Here is a 22,294-nt window from a genome sequence, read left to right on the forward strand (position 1 = left end):
AGAGAGAAAAATAGAAGGAAGAGATTTGGTCACTGTAGTACAAACTTTCATGACAAAGCAGTAACGGCAGGTGCATGCAGGCGTAATAGATCCAGCAAGAAACACCATGCACCCCGTTGAAAGAAGAAAACCCAGGAGCGTGAAACAAGACAACAATTATAGCTGCTTTATGTAATCCTTTGCTTATTCATTCCTAATTTAAATATTGAATTTTTAAAAATATTTCAATCGATTTACACTAAGTGCCTTTCCACTCTGTGGCCACTAATGAACTCTTTGTGCAGACACAACAGCCCCAGTTTAAATGTGTCTTTCCAACCATCAAGTTCTGTTCATTAGAAAGTACAACTGTGTACACAGTAGGTGGAACATCAGACATGGCTCTGTAAATATGCTACAGAAACTGACCTGATCAAAGACTACTTAGATCTTTAACATGAGTAGTCTCTTGCTTTTGTACTATGCCAATTCTACACAGGTTAGACTACCAAATGATGTTATTAAAATCAAACTGACATTCCAAATTAATCTGTGTCCTAAATGCTCTATTAAAGCACCTTGGTGGGCAAGTTTACCCATATCTCAAGTTCTCTAGTCACACCATCTTTCTTTAAGTCTTGTTTCTGATATAGTGAGTTGACTGTACCACGTTGCATCATCTTATGAAAGAACAAGCCTGGAAGGGTGTTATCCCCAAGTAACTCAGTGGCCAGACAAGCAGAATTACATGCATTCCCTGCCCTATGCAGGGTCATGTCTTCTCTGTTACCTTGTCACTGTGGACTTCAAAATGTAGCAGTGGACACACAAAAAAAACCTTGCACAACCCCCCAACCCTACTCAAAAACCCTAACAACTGACAACAACAAAAAGCCTTCAAAAGCCCACAAAACCACATAGAGGTGGAAGGCAAAGGCAAGAGACTTTGAAAATACCACAATTCATAGACATTTTAAGCAGCAAAATGTAGGGGGAAAAGTCTTTTAAAAGTTTATTTGCCATGTCAGTCGTCTTCATGGGAAAAGGACTACTGAGAAGAAAAGGGAAAGTACAGTCCCTCCTGTAGGCTGAAAAGGAAGTCCTAATAAACAGGCTAGAAGACAACCCCCATTCCTATTCCAAAAGAACTACCAGTCTCCTAGCAAGTCAGAGTACATCTGAATCACATCAGTGTAGCCAGCAGGTTGTTTTGCTGCCTTCCACTCTTTAGATCACTGTAATTAGGACCTTTACTTCAGGATGGAGGAGAAAGGAAAGGAAGGGAAAGGAAAGATCATCCTTCCTGTTTTGATACAGAGTGAACCCTACATTTTACTGGACTTAGTAACACAGCAGCACATCATCTTTCTACAGGGATATCCCCTATGATCCACCGTCCACAGATCCTTCTATTTGCCTGAGTGTTCTTCCTCATAGCAATAGAACCAATCTCAAGTAAAACACGAAGTCCCTTTTCTCAGCTACCAGAAAGGCCAGGTAACTACATTAAAAAACGTGATTCCTTGAATCTATTTTATGGGACCATTTTGCACCCTCTAGCTCACTGTAGTCTAATGTCCAGGCAGGAAGAGTGCTCTATCCTTCCTATTGATACAGCCAGGTTTTTCTGCATTACCACAGAACCTCCAAGTCTGAGCTCTGCATTGAGATGCCATTAGATTAGCGTCTGTTCAAGCCACAAAGACTTCCTAAGATTTCCTTTCTTAAGGCTAAGGCAGGCTCCATCCTGAACTAACAATCTCCAGGCTTTGGATTCTCTTGTGGCCAGCAGGTCAAGGGAGGTAATTCTGGCTCTCTGCTCCACTCTGATGAGACCCCACCTGGAGTATCGTGCCCAGCTCTGGAGCCCTCAAAACAGGAAAGACATGGACCTGTTGGAGTGGGTCCAGAGGGGGGCCACGAAAATTATCAGAGGGATGGAACACCTCTCCCTTTAAGGACAGGCAGAGAGAGTTGGGGTGGTTTAGCCTGGAGAAGAGAAGGCTCTGGGGAGACCTTACTGCAACCTTGCAATACTTAAAGGGGGCTTATAAGATAAGGACAGACTTTTTAATAGGACCTGTCGTGATAGGACAAGAACTAACGGTTTTAAACTGAAAGAGGGTAGATTCAGACTAGATATAAGGAATTTTTTACAATGAGGGTGGTGAAACACTGCAACAGGTTGCCCAGAGAGATGCCCCATCCCTGGAAACATTCAAGGTCAGGTTGGACGGGGCTCTGAGCAACCTGATCTAGTTGAAGATGTCCCTGCTTATTGCAGGGGGGCTGGACTAGATGACTTTTAAAGATCCCTTCCAACCCAAACCATCCTATGTTTCTATGATTCCAACATAGACCTAGCTGTTGTTTAATATGATTTGAGGAGACAATCATTTCATCCACTGAGGCACAGTGAAGACCTGCACACAATAACTTCTGCACACAACAAACTTACTCTTTGTGTCCCAGACAGTAGGATACAATATTATGAGGAGCCTTTGCCAAGCTGACTCTGATCTTCTCATCTCTGTCCGCAGTTAGGATATACTGGTCATCAGGACTCAGTGTCTGTTGGTAAAGGGAGAGTTTTAGTGTCCAGTAGTTCAATGTTTGTTTTAATATAATTCTTGCTAACCAGGAAAAAAAAAAAGATAAGCAGTAAACTATCTGTTTCTCTTGACTCTGAATGGCAGGTGCAAACATTAAGCCACGCTCTTCCCCTGACAATGAAAGCATAAACCTTTATGACAGTAACTTCCTCGCTTACTAAGACAAGCGACACCGACTACTGGGTTCAGTGAAAGCTACTGAGCTCCAATGGTACAGGCAGAAGTCCCACCGCACCTTAAGAAGAAAGAAACTTATCACATTGAAGAGCCCAACTGACATGACAGACTGGGTGAATTCCCATATACAGAAGACTCGGTGGTGGAATGTGACTGTAACATGAAGACTTTTTGAACACTCACACTCCCAAAACAGATAACCCTTTGGTGAGCTTGTTTCTTTACCAAACTCTGCAGATACAAACTCAGTAGGAAGAAATCCAGACCACATACTTCATTTATATAAAAAAACCAAACCCCCAAATCTAGGACAAGAGCAATGCTGAAAGACCCAAACACAAGCAGGAATGCAGGTTTGTGCACTAACTGCAAGGAGGCACATACTTACCACATCCAATAGCAGAGACAAGTGACCCAGCTCAAGTTTTCCATCTGCTTGGGGTTCTGTTATTGAGTAAGAATAGACATCACCAGATTTGTCTGCAATCAGAATCTTATCCTCTGCAGCTGTGATAATCAAAGAAGTACATCTCCTGCTTACAGACCTGAAAGAAAAATGGCACAGTTTGAACAGCTCTGGATGGCAGCTTCAGCAAGCCTGGATTCAGACCCAGTTAAACAGACCAAGAGACTGGACAAAAAGCTCTCAGATGCAACATTCTTGAAATGGCAGCAATGAGAATAACGTTAAGGGAGGGTATGGGGCTGAAACAGCACTTTTGAGACCTATTAAATGACTAAACTATGTAATAGCAAACATCTGGGGGGGGTGGTGGAAAAAAAAAAAAACGGAGACACCATTAAAGTTGCATGCCTGCATTTTGCTTAGGTACTTTCTCAACGGATCATTTTGCCTCGGCAGCCTGCCAGTACTCTAAAGAAAGCTGGTAGGCTTTCTCGCACTCTCCATAATAAAAATACAAGTTAAACACGTAGAAAAGAGAAGACAACGTAGTTCTCCTAGTAAAAGTCCTTTGCAGCAACACATCTACAAACTGTGTTGAAACTAATTCTCCAGTTGCCACTTCGTATTGTAAAACGAAGCCCCTCCTCGTGAGCCTCAAGGACTCCTCCTCCCCACATCCAGAGTCAGAGCACCATGCTCTCAGGCTATGGTGTCCAGGCAAAGCCCTGAACTTGAGCTCTGAGTTTCCCTCATCATCTGCCAGTATCATATAGTGCCAGTTGCCAGTGTAGCAGGTAACAGTTTTCTTACAACTTTTCAGATAAACATAGGGCCATACATGTCAGAAAACAAGTTTTAAAAAAGGTTTAATCACTTAGTCTGGAGAATGCTTCTGCAACTTAACAGCTATTGTTATTACTGTTATTCTTTTCTTTTCATAACACCTCTTTTCCAAATCCCTCTATGTCCTGTGTGTTAACATAGGACTGTGGACACCGGGGATCGTAGGGAATGGACATTTCTATTCACCTACTCTCAAATACACTGTACTTCAGGTAGGAAGACAGAAATTCTGTTACTTTTTAGTGACTGTTTAAAGGAACACTGTAACAATGGGCAAACGTATTGGACAAGAATGTCTACTAACAAATTGCAGGCTCAGGGAGAACAGTTTCAAAATAGGTTACCTTGCCAACAAGAAAAAGTCTTGCTCCAAGTTCACTGTACTGCCTTTGATCTTAAAAACAAGGATTCAAAAGTTCCCCTTGTCTGAAACGAGCTAACTACAAAAGCCGCGTGAAAACTTTTATACAGTGTGCCACAAAACACCAATGCAAATTATATAGCTCAACTTTGGCATTCCCTTTTTTTTTTTTTTTTTTTTTTTTTTTTTACACAGAGACCCTTTTGCCTGTATTCCCAGTTTCCTAACAGGAGGTAGTGACATTCCCAAAAAATCCCGCTGTTGTCCTAGTTCATCTTTCAGCAGAAAACTGCATCAAACAATTACCCAATGGCATATTACAGGCAAAACATACAGGGCAAGACAGCAGGGAAGACAGAACACAGAATGAACGGAATTTGCCATTTCTGGTTTTGTCAGTGATTACTTACTCATTACAAGATTGGTTAATTCACCAAAGGTCCATCACGTACCCTACACACACAGCCAAGCTGACAGAGACTCCATTTCGTTTTGCAACCAGAGCCTCACATCAGTCAGAGACCGCCAGAATCAGAGACATCACATGCTGAGGTACTTTCTCAGGAAGCCCTTCCTGGTCCTCTTTTTTACAGACAATTGTCACAAGCAGCAGCAAAAAACTTGTAACTGGAGGACCTCTGGTGGACAGCTACAGACTGTTTTCTCAAGAGGACCGTACTACAGAAGGAAACAGTTGGCAGCATCTCTGAAGATATGCTTTTAAGAGAGTTCACAAACTCCCCAAAACATCTTCTCCAAATCAACAGAAACCAACAACGCACCCACTAAACTGCTCAGCATCACTTTTACGGGCCCAACCTCAGTGTTCACTAGGAGTGGGTAAAGTTTCAGTTCTTAAAGATGCAAATACTGTCTTTTGGAATAAGAAAAGAGATTATCTTTTCCTTGGCCAATGATATAAACATGTGCGCTCCCATTCTTGGTGTGGGGTGTACCACACATCACTTCTTGACAAATATCTTTGAATTCCCAAGAACATTAAATTTGTTTGAGCAAGAAAAAAAAAAAAAAAAGAGGAAGCTTAGTGATAACAAATGGCAACATCCCAAGTACTACTATTTTATAATTCTAAATTAATCAGCTGTAACTCCATAACAAAGTGACACGCAACATCCTGCTTCCTTACCTGATGCTAACACATTCCCAGGAAGGCTTTGTATGGAACAGAATCAGACGTTTGCTGTCATCTGTCAAGGCAAAATAATCTCCTGATGGGGAGAAGGCAAAAGCTAGGATGTCATCACTTCCTTTATCTGTTGGTTTTCCATCCTGCCTAATAGAAAGAAGGGGAACAACAGTTCACAACCCGAGAGTTACTGAAATCCTTAAGAAGAGAAGGTTGTTCCCACACCACCAAGAAGGAGCATGAAGAACAAAGTACACCACTGAAAGTTTTATTTGTGCTTAAAATGTTGAGCCAACTTGAACATTAGTGCAAAGAAAAAAGCCAAGAAAAAGGAAACTGATATAAGGTCTAAGCCTGCATCATTACCTGCTTAAAAAAAAAACAAAAAAACAAACAAACAACGCTAGAGTTTGTGCCAGCAGATCTTAACACAAATTTAGGGGAAAACAGTAAAATTGGCTACAGGTAAAACAATGTCTGGTGGTTGAATTTAAACTAAGAAAAAGACTTTTTCAGGTTTTTAAATCTCATGACTTAGAGAATAGACCTGAAGGAGGAGTTATGTAACTGGTTTGGGGTTTTTTTCTGGCTTAGATGGTCTAATAAAAAATGCAGCATTCTCCCATAAACATCTTGACCAAGAAGAGTTATACAGAATCATTGATTACACTACTGGTGTTTCTCTAAAAATGAAAATGGTGTAGAGTCTCCCCTCTGGGATGAAACAAGAATCAAAAAAATACATACATATATATCCATCAGGGTTAGCAAAAACAACCTAGCCATCACCTGATCAAGGAGTCATCCCTAGACTTTATTACCTTCACTGCCACCTAACCTCAGGAGGAGAAGCACCCTCCAGGAAAACAGCAGATTACCTAAGCAGATTTTCTCACCCTTTATTTCCTAAGGTCTTCTTCTCCGCATTGATGCAATCGTACACAAAGAGACTATCATCACTGCAAATAAAAAACAACAGACTAAAACCACAGGAACTAGAACCACCATGAGTTTAACTATGACGAGTGTCAGCTCCTTTGTAACATGCTATTATTTCACGGTTATTTGCGCAACTGACCCCTATCTCGAGGAACCACCCCTGCGAAATGGGCTCCCAAAGTGCTACGGACGCGGTAGAAGTTTAAAACCTTGGGCTGTACGCACATGCCGAAAACAATAAATTGTCACCTGTTGGCGAAGTAACGGTGATATTTTACTTCTGTCAGGCTTAACATCTTCGTCACTAGCAGCCACCCTGTTGTTCACACACCAGCGACGCGCGTCTCCTGGTGCACAATCGCGCCAGAAAACCCTTAACGACCGAAAAGCTCTAAAGCGCTCTGCCAGCACCGGGAGCGCACGCAAAGGCCCTGCCGGAAGGCGGCAGCAGGCCGAGCCTCCTCCACGCTCCCACCACCTCCCCCCCGCCCGCCAGCAGCCCGGCCCCGGCACTCGCTGCGGAAAGCCTCAGGGGCCGTGCAGCGAGCCCCCCGCGCTGGGCCGCGACCGGCGGGGCGGCCTCCGCCGCTCAGCATCCGCCGCCCCGCACCCCGCGGCCGCCCGCCCCGCCCGGCACTGACCCGGCCTCCCTGTACCGCGCCGCCAGGAGCCGGCCGCCGCCGCTGGCGGCCATCAGCGCCCCGCGGAGCGCCAGCGCCGGCCCGGCACCGGGACCGGGGCCGCGTCCCCCGCCGCCACCTTCCATGCGTCAACACCGCCACGTGCGCGCCACGGCGGGCGCAGGCTACAGGCGTCACGGCACGAAGCGATGACGCGGCGAAGCGAGGCCGCGGGGGCGAACCTGTGAGGGAACGTCCGTCCGCCCCGCTGCGCGTCACGGCGGCGGCGGCTTTCCCCGAGGCCGGAGGGAAAGCGGGCTGAGGGGAACCGAGGGGGGGGCCACGGCAGCGGCGCCGGCTGTGCCGTACACCTCCCGGTGCGCCTCGGGGTTGGGGTGGTCGCTCCCGCCTGGCGCCGTCGGGGGGGGCGGGGTTTGACGGGGCTGCGCCGGAGAGCGCGGCAGCGGGAGGCGGTAATCTTCAGCAGCTGCGTTACGCAGTGTCACTCAGGGTGCAGCTGCAGAGAGTGACCGCTTTTAACGTAGAAGCGGCGACTCTATGATGAAAACACTTTGTTTTTTTCTGCGTTAAGCGTTTGAAGCGGTAACACGAGTCCCCGTCAGACCGCTCAGAAGACGCGCACTTGCCTATTTCATTTCCAACCCCGCTGACGACACTCCCCTCCGCCCCCCCCCCCCGCTAACGGCGTCCGCCACCGCCTCACGGCTTAGACCCCGCCCACACCAAGATGGCCGCTCCCTCGCTGCTGGGTTGCGGACGAGCGGCGACCCGTGAGGTAAGGGGTAGGGTGGGCTCCGGGCGGAGCGGGGCGGGGGTAGAAGGGCAGGGAAGAACTCTCTCGGGCCGCCTCTACCCCCGTGCGGTTGCTCGGCTTCTCTCGGTGGCACGTACCCAGTCGGTCACCTCCCCTCCCCCGGGCCCGGTGCGCGGGCACCGGCCGCCTCGCCTCAGGCGAGGCGGCCGGTGCCCGCGCACCGGGCCCGGGGGAGGGGAGGTGCGCATGCGTGGGGCAGGACAGCGGGTGGGCTTGGCGGCGTCTGCGCGCATGCGCCCTGGGTTGGGGTATGCCCCCCGCCCCGGGTCTCCCTGTATCCAAGAGACGGTTTTTGTCCCGTTTCGTTCATTTCTTTTATACGGTGCCTTGCAGGTGTTGCGGCTGGAGGCTCGGGGGCTGCGAGGAGCGGCCCCCTCCGCGGCGCTCTGCACCAAGCCGGTGGGCTCCCGGACGCCGCCGACGAGTAAGATGCCTGTTTCGTGCTGAGCGGTGGTGGGGTGTAAATAAAAGCAAACGGGCGTACAGCTGCTCGTAGCAGAGCCTGTTTTCTGCTGCTAAACCGGCAGGGTAGCTAACTGCCTTCCCCTGCAGCCTGCCGGCCTCGGGAGCCTTATGCACCCTGTGGTGGTGCCCAGACCATAAAAGTTTATCTGCCTGTTGGACTGGGGAGTGCCTGTCTGAAGTTCAAGTCCCTCTGGTTATCATAGAATGGTTTGGGTTGGAAAGGACCTTAAAGATCATCTAATCCAACCCTCCTGCCATGGGCAAGGACACCTTCCACTAGACCAGGTTGCTCAAAGCCCCATCCAACCTGGCCTTGAACACTGCTAGGGATGGGGCATCCACAACTTCTCTGGGCAACCTGTTCCAGTGTCTTACCACCCTTACAGTGAAGAACTTCTTCCGTACATCTAACCTAAATCTACCCTCTTTCAGTTTAAAGCCACGACCCCTTGTCCTATTACTATATGCCTTTGTAAAAAATATCTCTCTGGCTTTCCTGTAGGCCCCCTTTAGGTACTGGAAGGCTGCTATAAGGTCTCCCAGGAGCCTTCTCTTCTCCAGGCTGAACAAGCTCAACTCTCTCAGCCTGTCTTCATAGGAGAGGTGCTTCACCCCCCTAATCATCTTTGTGGCCTTCCTCTGGACTCGCTCCAACAGGTCCATGTCCTTCTTACGTTGGGGGCCCCAGAGCTGAACGCAGTACTCCAGGTGGAGTAGAGGGGGAGAATCGATTCCCTTCACCTGCTGGTCACACTTCTTTAGCTGCAGCCCAGGATACGGTTGGCTTTCTGGGCTGCAAACGCACATTGCTGGGTCACGTTGAGCTTCTTGTCAACCAACACCCCAAGTCCTTCTCCGCAGGGCTGCTCTCAATCCACTCATCGCCCAGCCTGTGTTTGTGCTTGGGATTGCCCCGACCCATTGGCAGGACCTTGCACTTGGCCTTGTTGAACTTCATGAGGTTTGCACGGGCCCACCTCTCAAGCCTGTCAAGGTCCCTCTGGATGGCATCCCTTCCCTCCAGCATGTTGCCCACACCACACAGCTTGGTGTCATCCGCAGACTTGCTGAGGGCGCACTCAATCCCACTGTGCATGTCACTGACAAAGATGTTAAAGAGCGCTGATCCCAATACTGACCCCCGAGGAACGCCACTAGTCGCTGGTCTCCACTCGGACATTGAGTCATTGACTGCAGCTCTTTTGAGTGCAACCATTCAGCCAATTCCTTACCCACCGAGTGGTCCATCCGTCAAATCCATGTCTCTCCAATTAGAGACAAGGATGTCGTGCAGGACAGTGTCACATGCTTTGCACAAGTCCAGGTAGATGACATCCATTGCTCTTCCCTTATCCACCAAGGCTGTAACCCTGTTGTAGAAGGCCACCAGATTTGTCAGGCATGATTTGCCCTTAGTGAAGCCATGTTGACTGTCACCAATCACCTCCTTATTTTCCATGTGCCTTAGCATAGTTTCCAGGAGGATCCACTCCATGATCTTGCTGGGCACAGAGGTGAGACTGACTGGCCTGTAGTTCCCCAGGTCTTCCTTTTTTCCCCTTTTTAAAAATGGGGGTTATGTTTCCCCTTTTCCAGTCAGTGGGAACTTCCCCATACTGCCACAACTTCTCAAATATGATGGACAGTAGCTTACCCGCTTCATCCGCCAGTTCCCTCGGGACCCCCGGATGCATCTTATGAGGTCCCATGGACTTGTGCACCTTCAGGTTCCTTAGATGGTCTCGAACCGGATCTTCTCCTACGGTGGGTGGTTCTCCATTCTCCCAGTCCCTTTGCCTTCTGCGTCTTGGGTGCTATGCCTGGAGCAGTTGCTGGTGAAGACTGAGGTAAAAAAGTTGTTGAGTACGTCAGCGTTCTCCATGTCCCAGGTAACCAGGTCTCCTGTTTCCTTCTAGAGAGGGCCCGCATTTTCCCTAGTCTTCCTTTTATCACCAGTGTACTTACAGAAGCTTTTCTTGTTGCCCTTGATGTCCCTGGCCTGATTTAATTCTGTCAGGGCTTTAGCTTTCTAACCTGATCCCTGGCTACCTGTCCTTGCTTCCACCCTCTGTAGGCTTCCTTTCTGTGTTTGAGTTTGTCCAGGAGCTTCATGTTCATCCATACAGGCTTCCTGGTGGTTTTGCCTGACTTCCTCTTTGTTGGGATGCGTTGCTCCTGAGCTTGGAGGAGGTGACCCTTGAATATTAACCAGCTTTTTTGGGCCCCTCTTCCCTCCAGCACTTTATCCCATGGTATTCTACCAAGCAGATCCCTGAAGAGGCCAAAGTCTGCTCTCCTGAAGTCCAGGGTAGTGAGCTTGCTGTGTGGCCTCCTCACTGCCCTAAGGATCTTGAACTGCACTATTTCATGGTCATTGCAGCCAAGGCTGCCCTTGAGCGTCACATTCCCCACCAGCCCCTCCTTGTTGGTGAGAACATAGGCAAGAAGAGCTTAGAAATGCTCACGGCCTTGTCTCTGAACAGCTGCTATGTAAGGCCAGAAAGTGAAAAGTCATCACCATGTAAACAAGGATTTCTATTGAAATGTACTATGTAGTAAGAAAACTAAAAGTAAAGGTCTGGCAGGACTGGGTCTGCTTGGGATATATTTATATTCATAGGCCATGCTATGAGTTTGACACTTCTTTCCTGTTTACCTTCAATTTAATATGTTAGCTGCTGTGATGCTTGATCAGACTTAAGGAAAGCTATCATTACATTTGTCTTAAAAAGAAGCTTTGCAAGTTGCCTGAAATTTGGTGGAAATGAGTGTAGCAAGTTACTTTTTTTAATGAGGTGCAAAATCTGGTTTTGAACTTCAGATACTCCCCCTTGTCTTTTGAAATGTTTGGATTATGAGGGTCAAAAAGCATCCCATTTTACAGAAAGAGAGAAAGACTTGCAAGATCTGAATATCTGCTCCAGGCAACAGTGTTGAGAAGCTGCAGGAAACTACCACGGCCCTGTTCTGTTCAAATTAGTTATAATGCTTCTTGCCCTATAGGTTTGCAAGCAAGGCAATACATGGACCTGGGTTTGGATGCTGCGGTGCATTTGACATTCAGAAGTATTTGAACCCCTTCTGTCCCTGACTAAAGTCAAAACATGAATACGAATTTCAAAGAGGGATATCTTGTGCAAAATGCTGTTTGTAAATAGAGGCTCACTGATTCAGTGAGTAGGATTCCCATCCCAAATTAGAGATGCAGGTGCTTAAAAAGCAAAGCTCCATGGAACCATACATAGGAGTGATCAGACTTGCTGACAGCTGCTGAAAAGACCACTGAAATAGTAGTTGAATGCAGACTTCTGGCTTCTAATGTTAGCTTCTTAAACGCCAAAGCAAATAAAAGCTTGGTTGTTCCATTAAGAAAGCCGTTGCTGCATAGATTGATATAAGCTTGATTGAATAACAAATTGCTTTTTATTATAATTTTTTTTTCATTATTTTAAGTGTGTTTGAGATGTACTTTAGCATCAGTTTCTAGATTCATTGTCCTGCAGCTCTGATTGCACAAGGTGTCAGGAGACCTCTTAGGCCACCTCTTTCAGCCAGCTGCCTCCCCTGCAAATGGTTAAGGTTAGTTAAGGTGTATAGGATGCATCTGTCTTTCTCAGATTCTACCTGCAACAGGGTGTGCAAATTTGCTTTGCTTTAATAAAATGCTCGTGTTTACTTACAAAGTCAATGATGGGGAATAGAGCTGTAATTTCCGCATGCCACCTTTCTGAGTGCGAACATGTTTTAAACACATTCCGATAATGATACTGATGTTACAAGCATCAGTAAGAATGCATCTGAGAATAATATTCTTGTTACTGATGTGAATGTATTGTTCTTTTGGCAAAGCGATGCAAATACAGATCAGGTGGTACAGAGTTTGAAGTACCCTAATTAAAGAGTCTGTACTAGTTGTATTAGACTTTATGATTAAAAGTTGAAATGTATCTTTTTCACATATCCAAATATTACTGTTTAAAGTATTTTTCCAGTAACACCTACTGTTAATGGTCAAGTTGAATGTTACCTGCCTTCTTGGTTTCTTAGGATATCTTAACATCAATACTTCTTCAACTTTTGCTCAGCTTTCACTTGTCTGTCATCCCTTTGGGCATTCTTGTGTTAGTTTGACCTTCCTGTATGCTTCTTTGAAGAACTCTTCAATCCTGAGTGATATTTCCTCACGTATTAGTTTATATGGGCTGCTGTTTGGCTGTGTCAGTCTGTGCAGGGAGTCAGGCTTCTTTCAAAGGTGGCTGCCCATCCTCCTACTTCCCTCCCTGCCCTGCACCTTCCATCTGGCAGAGAGAAGTATGTGTTTGAAATTATTCAAAGTATTACCTGTACAGTAAACTGATTTTTTTTTTCATTTGTACCTATGTTAAGAACTCTGTATTTCTTTCTTAAATACTTTTAATTTCATGTGTCTCTCTTCTGTATTTTCATTTGGATATTGCTAAAGACTTGCTTCTATTCAGCACTAATTACAGTAACTCCTTGTATCATACAAGGTATTACTGTAAAATACTAGTAAGGGGGAAAACTACATCTACTTTATGGTCTTGTAAAGTAGATTTGGGTTTCCAAACTGTGCAGATAAATCTGCACCATAGACTGGATATCTGTTGAATTACATTGCTGGTTGGAAGTGGTGCAACTCATAATGGAGTTGGCTTTGCTATAGCAAACTTCAGTGGTGGTGTGTCTTCCTAATGTCCTCCCAGTCCTCTCTGTCCTCCTGTTTTCTGTAGCCACAACAGTATTCGCTGTTGATAAGCCTCTTGAGGATAGCATTGGCACAAGCATCCAAGGGGTATTTGGTACTCTGAAGGGGCCTGAAAGTTGCTACTTTCTCTTCGACTGTTGGCTCCTTGTCTGGAGAATTTAGCTTAATGAAAGTATCCATGATGGAGAAGAAATAAAGGCAGGCTAACATGAAGCATTAGGAGATCTTCTAAGACCTTTTTAACATAGAGATCTCAAACCACAAATAGGAAGTGGAGACAGTGAAGACTGGAGGAGATAAGGTCTTGGGGAAATAATGTCAAACTGTGTTAGACACAATTCAGTTGGTAGGTCACATGGATGCGTGAACAAGTTATACTTTCATGTATGGCCTCAGGTATCTCTTATTCCGCTACTTTGTCTCTTGGGAGTCATCCCTTCCTACTGCTTTAAAGATAACTATTGCAAGAGGCTGGCTATTGCTATGTCTGTTTACTATGTCTTCTGCTTTGCTGGCTTGTTCATAGACAAATATTATCTCTGTAGCAGCATATTTGAAGAGCTCGGTTAACAAGCTATCTTAATGTTCATCTGAGATAGGAAGGTGTCTGTAAACCATTTTCAGTGATGCAGAATTGAAGCACAGAGAAAAACAGCTCTTGCAAAGAGTTTGGCAGAGCAAGGAGCAAAAGGCATTATCTCACGAGTTTCAGCATCGCAGCAGCAAAAACTGTTAAGTGCTAACTAGAACTCTAGTTTCTTTAACTTAAAATGTCTTAAAACTTTCTGCTTCATAATGCCTGTATTTAGTATAATAACTTCTTTCAATTTGCTTTTTGTACTAGGTTATCTCAGAAAGTTAAAATTGTATGACTAAGATCACTAATTAACAGTGGTGTCAGATATAATGATGATAATCCTCTTTATGCCGTTTCCTAGATGTAGTGGCACCACAGGGAAGCGCCAAGCTGCTAGCCATCAAGGCACCAGTTGAATTTCCTAAAATGTTGTCTTCCAGCTCTCTCCTAGTATCTGCAAACAAAGGTGAGAGCATATCTAGTACTAACCTTGAGAAAGCTTCAAAACCTTCTGCTGAAGATGTGAGGATGTTCATGTCAAGAAAAACTGTGGTTGCATTTCCTCAGCGAGCAGTTGTTTCTTCCCTTGCAGAGGAAAACCTCACTACACCTGCAACAGAAGGAGTCTTGAGGAAAGAGTTAGTTGAGGAAGAAATTTCATCTTCATCCAGCTCAGATTCAGATTCTAGCTCAGATTCTGAGCAAGAAAATGATGATGACTCAGAAGTTGCCGTTAAAACCAAAGTTGAGTTTCCTAGACGAGATTCCGTGTTTTCTGAGAACATAGCAGTAAAAGCATCAATGCTAGCAAAAGAGAACTTGTCCAAGAAATCCCACAAAAAATATGTAGCTAAGAAGAAGCCATGCAAAACAGAAACTGATGTGTCTCCTGTCAAGCAGGTCACATTTTCTAAAACATCAGTTAGCCATGAAACATCAAAATCCAAAGCAAGAGACCCCAAAGTAAAATCAACTCCAAAAGCAGCAGATCGGCAGAAGCTGGTCTTAGACCCACACATGGTTGACAGCCAAGACCTGACCGTTGTCACTCATAAATCTGATTATTTGGAGGAAAAGTCCATTGGAACACAAGTAGCAGCTATTCAGCTGAAAGCTTCATCAGTGACTCAGGAAGACAAAAAGCAAAAACTGGTATCCAGAGGAGAACAAAAAAAGGTGAAGGAGGCACAGGAGTCAGAAGCAGAAGTAGTAGCTGCTCCTAAACTAGAAGAGGAGACTTCTGAAAGCACAGTGTCGGTGATGGGCACTACAGCAAAGGAGGAGACCATTCAGGACACAGGAGTCCAGGATGGAGAAAGAAGCACAATTGAGGGTACAACTTTAAATTGTTTGAAATGTATTGATTCATCTGGGCTAGGGTTTAACTTTTTTTAAAGGGTTTCTAAATCTTCTCTGTTCATGATTCTCTGATCTTTATACTGAAGCTAACTATGTAGCAGTGACTTTCTGGAAGATAAATTCTTGTTCATTGCTAATTGTTATAAGCGCTCAGTAATACTCAGTTTCCAGTTATGCTGAGAAAGGAAGTGGTCTTCATTTCACTGTATTTAGTTTCATAAACCAGTTACTTATAAAATGAAACCAAGATTGTTTCCACTGTGAGCAAAATGATGGGTTTTGTATGACAAAACTTGTTTTCCCTCTTTTCTTGGGAGAATTTGGTAGCTGCTTTTCTCCTGAGCCGAATTTGATGCCATCTGATTTTTGCTTAAATCCTGCTGTCTTTCTCTTACCTTTTTTTTTTTTTTTTTAATCTTGCAGTGTTTCAGATTTCAGTAGACTTCAAGAAATCATAGTGTAATGCCAGTAACAGGTATTGATTCTGAGATTGGTAGGTTGTAAGCAAGTCATGTTGAAGTAGCACAGAGTTGACCTTATAACCCAGTTTTTGTAGTGAGCTGGGGAGGAGACAGTGATATGTTTTAGGAAAGAGCATCATGCATCATATAATCATTTCCCTAGCTATACTTCCCTGTCTAACTTAGCCTTCTTATTGACTACCAGTCCTGTGAACTTACCTACTGATCTCATTCTGTTTATTTCAGTAGCAAATGCCCCTCTGTCCCGAACTGTGGTGGCTTACCATTCTTGCCTTTCAACTTAGGCAGTATACCATTTTAAGATCCCCTTCCTGGTTGCTGTTTTGAATTAAAGAATTTGCCTACTTGGAAGTAAAAGCAGCATAATTGTAAAACTCCTGGGATATCATCCTTTGAATGATATCCTTGCAGAAAAGGCCTGGGAGGTCCAGGTGGACAGCAAGTTGAACATGAGCCAGCAATGTGCCCTTGCAGCAAAGACCACCAATGGTAACCTGGGCTGCATTAGGAAGAGTGTTGCAAGCAGGCCAAGGGAGGTGATCCTTCCGTGGTGAGATGCACCTGGAGTGCTGTATTCGCTTCTGGGCTCTGCAGTACAAGAGGGATGTCGAGCTACTGGAGAGAGTCCAGCTAAGGGCCGCTAAGATGATGAAGGGACTGGATTATCTCTCCTGTGAGGAAAGGCTGAGAGAGCTGGGACTGTTCTGCCTGGAGAAGACTCGGGTGGGATGTCATCAGTGTATGTTAAATACCTGAAGGGAGGGTGCAAAGAAGACAGAGGTAAGACTCTTTTCAGTGGTACCCACTGGCGGGACAAGAGGCAGTGGGTACAACCTGAAACACAGGGTTTTGCCTGAACATCAAGAAACACTTTTTTTTACTGTGAGAATGATGGAGCACTGGTGCAGGTTGTACAGAGAGGTGGTGGAGTCTCCATCCTTGCAGACATTAAAAAGCTGTCTGGACATGGTCCTGGGCAGCCTGCTTTAGCTGACTTGGCTTGAGCATTTGGGGTTGGACCAGATGACCTCCAGAAGTGTCTTCCAACCTCAACCATTCTGTGACGAGTCTAACCAGGTTAAGTGACAACTAATTGCTTTTGTACATCGGTTTTCAGGATACAATATTGAGTAAAGGACCTGCCTTCTGTTTTAAGGGGTTAGTTGGCTCATAATTTGATCTGTTTTAAGAGTTGGAAGCTAAGCTTGCCTTCTTCCCTGACTGCAACTCAAATGGTAAAATACAGCAGTGTTTGCAAGTGACATTTTCACTTACTTGTTCCTCATCGCAGTCAGCAGCAGAAGCTTTCTTTAAAAAAAAAAGGGGGGGGGGGGGGGAGGCATTTGTATTTATCTACAGATGGTGCTTTTTTACCCATTCATCCACAGTGGAGTTCTAGATGCTCAAGCGTTATTTTTTTTTTTCCCACATTGAAGCTGATATGAAGACCCAAAAAATGAGTTCAGTTAATTTCAAGTATGAGATGGAGGACTTGGTCTTAATATGTGCTAATGATTCAAGGTGAAGATTATGATACATCGAAAATCTATGAAATGGCCTCCTCTACTCTGATGCTGTAAATCCAGAATAAGGTTAAGCCCATGTGACAAACTTTTCCTGTAGATCTGTAGCGATGGGGCAGTAGTACCACTGTGCCTCAGACCCATCGTCATCATAACCACACCAGCAAAACCCTTTCGGGTAGGACCTTTGCTGAAAGCAGCCCTTGCTGTTGAGCTCCTCTTGCTCTCTGGAGGTAGGTAAGGCTGTGACAGCAGGAACGTTTCTGTTTGGTACGTGCTAGAGAACCATGTTGCAGTGGCTGTAGGAGAGGTGGGGGTTAGTACAGGCAGGTTGACACCCCTTTACTGCTGGTGTAATGTCTTTGGGTGCCAGAGGGTAGCAAAGAGTCAAACCTAGCTACACCATGTTCAACAGTGTCACTGGTATCTCCAGGAGTATCTTGTTCTCTCTTTTGAGGCCACCTTTGAGAACAGCTACTGCTTTTCCATATTTAATGTTCACAGTTAATTATACCTTCTGTAATCTGCTTCTGTCCTGTTCCTGTGTTCTTTTGTTCATCTGCAAACTCTGCAGCAGGCACACTGAAGATGTAAAAGCAGTTTTTCTCATTACAAACCTGGATGTTAAGGTGATGTCATCCGCTTTGTAGAGCAGGCATGCTAACCAGTCAGCAAAAACTGCTGACTTTAACTGCTAAGTAAGTAGCAAAATAGTAGCATGGTAACTCAGAAATATACCTCTGATTCATTTCAGAACATCCTGTGAAATGCTTGGTCTTTAAGACAGAAAGCATAGATGAAGTCTGAAGTATGGGGAGGATGAACTCAGGGAAAAATTTTTCCTTCGAGAAGCCAAGTACAGTGTATTTGGGGAGGAAAAATGAGGCTCCATCTGCTTTTCTTCCTGAGCATCTGTCTCTTAATTTGGAACAACTGTCTCTTGCAGGTTGAATGTACACTTGCCTACGCTTGCCTGTTCTTGGGGCTATTTGCAGCAAAGACCACATCATCTGGCTTTTATATCTGTAGTGTTGTCTCCTATGAGCTGTCTCAGTAGGAAGTAAGCGGTAGGCACAGGGATATTTCCTTTCATAGGTTGTGTGTGTTCTTTTGCTGAAACCATGGCTTAATACATTGCATTTTATAAGCAAGTCTTGCTAAATGTTACGGATACATGCTCTTAAACTGCTACTGTTACACTGCAATAATTATGTCACAATTAAAGGGAAATTCTGGTGTTCAGTTGCTTGAGTTCTTGTATTTTTATTGTAGACGGTTGTATTACAAAAAGAAGCTTAATATACAGTCTAACCTAAACCACTACATACAGATTTATATGACGAAGCTTTTACTAGATTATGCTTATGTCTTTCCTGTTAAAACTCTGGGTATATGAAAATAAATTAATATTGGGAGTAAAGTTTTATTTCTTGCAATTTCCTTGATTGTAAAATCAGCCCGTAACAGGAACCTTTTATGTAAATGGTACTGCCTAAATTTGCATAATATTCTAAAAGTGTAAGAATTAATGTTGGATTTAATGTGAAGTAAGGAGTTCTGAATAACTTCATTAGGTTATTCTTTTAGGAAGAAGAGCTGATACAAAGTTTAGAAGATTACATTTAGAAGAAAGGAAATTTACATCAAAGGCTCTTGATATATTACTGTTCAGTATAACCACATTTGAAATTGAACTGTGGAGACCCCAATAATTCCATCACTTCTCCCCATGGAAAAAATTCAATCTGTAGAGTAGTTCTAATAGCTGTATCTCATGGTCTGACATGAAGATATATCATTTGTACTGCTGCTTTGCCTCTCCTGGCTTACTAAGAATGTCACCTACTGTTCTGGCTGGAATGAAAACCAAGGCAACTATGAAAAAGCTGGGAAACGCAGACATATGTCTTCAAAATATAAATGAAATGTTCTACCCTATCCACCCCCAGCATTAGGTGGTAGTTTGGATTTTAAAACCCATGCTGTATTAGATGACTTGTACTGATTCCCATTCCCCTACTGCATACTAATATGCTGCTTTAGGACCAGACAAGGTACCAGCAGAACTTAGTAAACTTATACTTCTGTTATAGTTGCTGACTTTTTTTTCTTTTTTTTTTAATTAATGTTGACTGGATGAGGGATCTGCCAGTATATGAAGGCTGGCTCAGTAATTAAGAATATTGCCCTCTGGTGTGGCATCCTTATAGTCACCAGTTACTGTTTGTTTTCACAGAGACCACAGCAGCTGCTGAGCCTGCTCCAGAAGAATTCGATAATTCTACCTACAAGAACCTTCAGCATCATGAATATAACATTTATACCTTTGTTGATTCTGTTGTGGTTCTCTCAAAATTCAGGCAGCCTCAGCCATCTTCTGGAAGACCATCACCAAGGCACTGAAAGAACCACATTCGAAACAAATGCCCAGGCAGAATGATAAATTGTTCTATTTAGCACTGTTGCTTCATCTGTATTATAAATCAGATCATAAATAATAAATAGATGCATGATAACTTACACTTGTGCTTTTGAACAGTTGTTCTTGGTTCTTGGAGTCCCTCACTTTTATGAATGAGCTACAAAAGAATCATCACTGAATGAAAATAGCTTTTCTGCCTCTCAGTATATATTATTTGGTGATAGTGTAAACAAGTCCTGACTTTTCAGCTTCTCCAAACTTTTGAAACTGACCATTCTTTCAGTACCATGTCAAAGAATGTAATGGCCATTGCATATATGCCTCTTCAGTATGTGCTGTGGATTTTAATAGGTATTGTTATCACTGTACTGCAGCAGGCTGTTCTCCTTGCACACAAACATGTTCCCAGCTCTGAAGAGGCTATGTTTACTCTGGATTTGAAGTTAAAATCATTGGCTGGAAACAGCATAAGAAGTATTTGTCTCCTGTGGCAAGTAGTGTATGTTTTGTGTTAGTACAGGAGTTTAAGTTTATGTAATGTGATTGAAACATCTCAAAACCTCTGCTGTTGTAAAGGGAGAACGTCCAACTTTATTTAATCTTCTGTTGGGGGTTCTAGCATCCAGGTTCTGCAGTGACTGAAATAATGTAAAATGTAAGAGAACCTCAGTGGGCAGTTCCTAGTGAACTATACTACATTTATTAAATTCTGAGGAATAACATATTTCTATGAGTAGAATGACCTGAATGTTATTTTTAAATGTGATGAAAATAGCATTATGGTGTAAAATCAGCTCCTGGTACTAATTGTTCAGTGGGACTATGCTTCAGTTCCCTCTTCCCCCCCCCCCCAATAAAAGGTAAGATTGCTGAATCGCTTCACTCTTGCTCTGCAGAAAATGTGAGAAATGAGGCACTCCTCAGTATATGTTATCAGCAGTTACAGTTGGTCTCAGTAAATTTTGTATTTCCATCCTATTAGTAACAGTCTTCTGCCCTCTGGGAAAACTGCCTTGATGACCACCAGCTGTTGCGGGTTTAGTTCCATTTTGGCTTCTTGTTCATTTGGGGTTTTTTGGAGTTAATTGGTCTTTGAGCAGTTGTAGTTTCAATAGCTCCAGCATTTTCCATCACCTGTCTGTATTCTTTCAAGCAACAGAATATGCAAGATCAAAGGGAAAACAGAGTCAGCTTTAGGAGTCTATCTGGATATTGGATGCAAATCCCTGGGTGCAATTAGTAGAACAGATATTTTATATTCTAACTTGGCAAAAATGCAGTAAGAAGGATCAAGAGGCCTACATCAATCTGCTGTGTAGAATTTTAAGTCAAAAACCTCTGGCAAGCAATTTTATTGTCCTGTAAAAACTAAAAAGCATATTACTGACTCTAACTATGAAATTTAAAAATAAGCAAATGTATAAATCCATGTGCTTAGGTATAAAGAGCAGAAAGTCACTTTGAGACACCAGTGGTACCATGTACACTGTACTTATAAAATGGAAAGAAATTTGCTGTTAACATTTAAAACATGAAAGAATAAGGAAAAGGGTCTTCCTTTATTAAGGGCCCACTGGAGGGCCCCAGTAAATCTGTGTTTTGTTATTAACTGAAACTCTGTGTAATAACCTGAACCCTGTAGCTTAGATCTGCGTTGGTGCTGAACTGTGTTCCTATTTGTTTTGTGATTACGGAAGGAGGCTGCAAATCTAAATGGTGAAAGTTAAATGTAGTCCATTAATATGCTTATGTATTTACTAAATCTACCCACAGTAGCTGTGACTGTTAGCTGTTTGGAGTCAGATTTGTTCACCTAGTGCCCTTTTTATTTCTAAGGAGGGTTGGTGTTATAAACACTGACTTAATAAGCTGAGGAGGAGTGGGTTGAAACAGAAGTGTGTCTTGCTTTTAGTCAACTCCTACGCTCTCCTTAACTGCATTTCTAACTGAGGAGATTCTAATCTGTGTTTGGGCCAGGCATTTTGCTACCCTTGTTTCGCAATTACAGCAAAAAGTAATGGTGAATGCCCTTCCTAATCCTGTCTCGGTGTCTTCCGGTGATCTTTTCTGCGCCTGTAGAATCAAGCTGGAAGTCAAATAACTTCATAACCCTTCTGGTACCTACAGTGTTTGTTCTGTTCAGTGAACCAGTCTGCTCCGGGAAGGGCAGATAATGTGAGGAAGGGCACCGAGACTTTTTCCCACTGTTGTGTTTTCCTGGACTTCAATGAAAAAGGCTTCTTTTTTTTTTTACTTGGCTTTTATCAGATGTTATTGTGTTTGAGTCATATGCTAGCATTTAAATTTCAAGCAGGATGTGATACAATATGCTGAAATTCTGTAACGTTAGTACCTTTGTCTTGCTATGCTAGGCACTTGTCAGATACAGTCATGGACCTTGTTTTAAAGAATGTATAATCCAGGTTATTAACATAATTCCTGGAAAACCTCAAATGTGAAAGAAATGAAATCTCAGCTTACTGTTTGTGAAAACCAGCTCTTCAGAACCAGCATAAACTTCAGAAGTGGCATTTTCAATGTTATTGGGGGGGGGGGCAGTACATGGAAATCTGGAAAGTGGAATTCACTAACTTCTCATTAAAAAGATGAAGCAACTACTTTCCATGACAAAGGGAGTGGTTTTCAAACTTTAGGTCCTTTGAATTTCTTTTTTAGTGTAGCAAGCTGCTAATAAAATTGCTTTTTATAATTTCATCATAGAATCAGAGAATGGTTTGGGTTGGAAAGGACCTTAAAGATCATCTAGTTCCAACCCCCCTGCCATGGGCAGGGACACCTTCCACTAGACCAGGTTGCTCAA

The 22,294-nt window shown here is 43.8% G+C and overlaps 2 protein-coding genes across 7 annotated transcripts in view; one reads left to right on the forward strand and one right to left on the reverse strand.

Annotated features, from left to right (window-relative positions):
* WDR4 (WD repeat domain 4) overlaps positions 1–7,279 on the reverse strand; it is a 24,259-nt gene extending 16,980 nt beyond the window's left edge. The window contains exons 1-5 of one of the 2 annotated variants that reach the window (XM_030020317.2): positions 7,106–7,279; positions 6,422–6,484; positions 5,526–5,672; positions 3,157–3,313; positions 2,438–2,550 (exon numbers count right to left, since the gene is read on the reverse strand). In XM_030020317.2, the coding sequence (XP_029876177.1) occupies positions 2,438–2,550; positions 3,157–3,313; positions 5,526–5,672; positions 6,422–6,484; positions 7,106–7,230 (605 nt within the window). In that variant the 5' untranslated portion in view covers positions 7,231–7,279. Of the gene's footprint in view, positions 1–2,437; positions 2,551–3,156; positions 3,314–5,525; positions 5,673–6,421; positions 6,485–6,713; positions 6,930–7,105 lie in introns of those variants that run through there. The other variant, XM_030020318.2, reaches the window with a different exon arrangement.
* On the forward strand, positions 7,235–19,571 carry NDUFV3 (NADH:ubiquinone oxidoreductase subunit V3). Of its 5 annotated transcripts, none has more exons than XM_041124979.1 (5): positions 7,235–7,338; positions 7,677–7,880; positions 8,253–8,343; positions 14,049–15,020; positions 19,288–19,571. In XM_041124979.1, exons 2-5 carry the CDS (start codon positions 7,833–7,835, stop codon positions 19,452–19,454), a joined length of 1,278 nt encoding a protein of 425 aa, XP_040980913.1. In that variant the 5' UTR covers positions 7,235–7,338; positions 7,677–7,832; the 3' UTR covers positions 19,455–19,571. The 5 variants fall into 5 exon arrangements, with proteins under 5 accessions (XP_040980913.1, XP_040980914.1, XP_040980912.1 ...); XM_041124980.1 differs by lacking the exon at positions 7,235–7,338 and adding an exon at positions 7,442–7,461; XM_041124978.1 differs by lacking the exon at positions 7,235–7,338 and having other exon boundaries at positions 7,563–7,880.
* Positions 19,572–22,294: the final 2,723 nt, after the last annotated feature.

Source organism: Aquila chrysaetos, chromosome 7, assembly GCF_900496995.4.
Source record: "Aquila chrysaetos chrysaetos chromosome 7, bAquChr1.4, whole genome shotgun sequence".
NCBI lineage: Eukaryota > Metazoa > Chordata > Aves > Accipitriformes > Accipitridae > Aquila > Aquila chrysaetos.

Excerpts from the sequence above, each read along its gene's own strand:
- NDUFV3 (XM_041124979.1), top strand. The coding sequence starts at position 7,833 with ATGGCCGCTCCCTCGCTGCTGGGTTGCGGACGAGCGGCGACCCGTGAG. Across the intron at positions 7,881-8,252 it reads GACGAGCGGCGACCCGTGAG|GTGTTGCGGCTGGAGGCTCG; the intron begins GTAAGGGGTAGG and ends GGTGCCTTGCAG. Across the intron at positions 8,344-14,048 it reads CTCCCGGACGCCGCCGACGA|ATGTAGTGGCACCACAGGGA; the intron begins GTAAGATGCCTG and ends GCCGTTTCCTAG.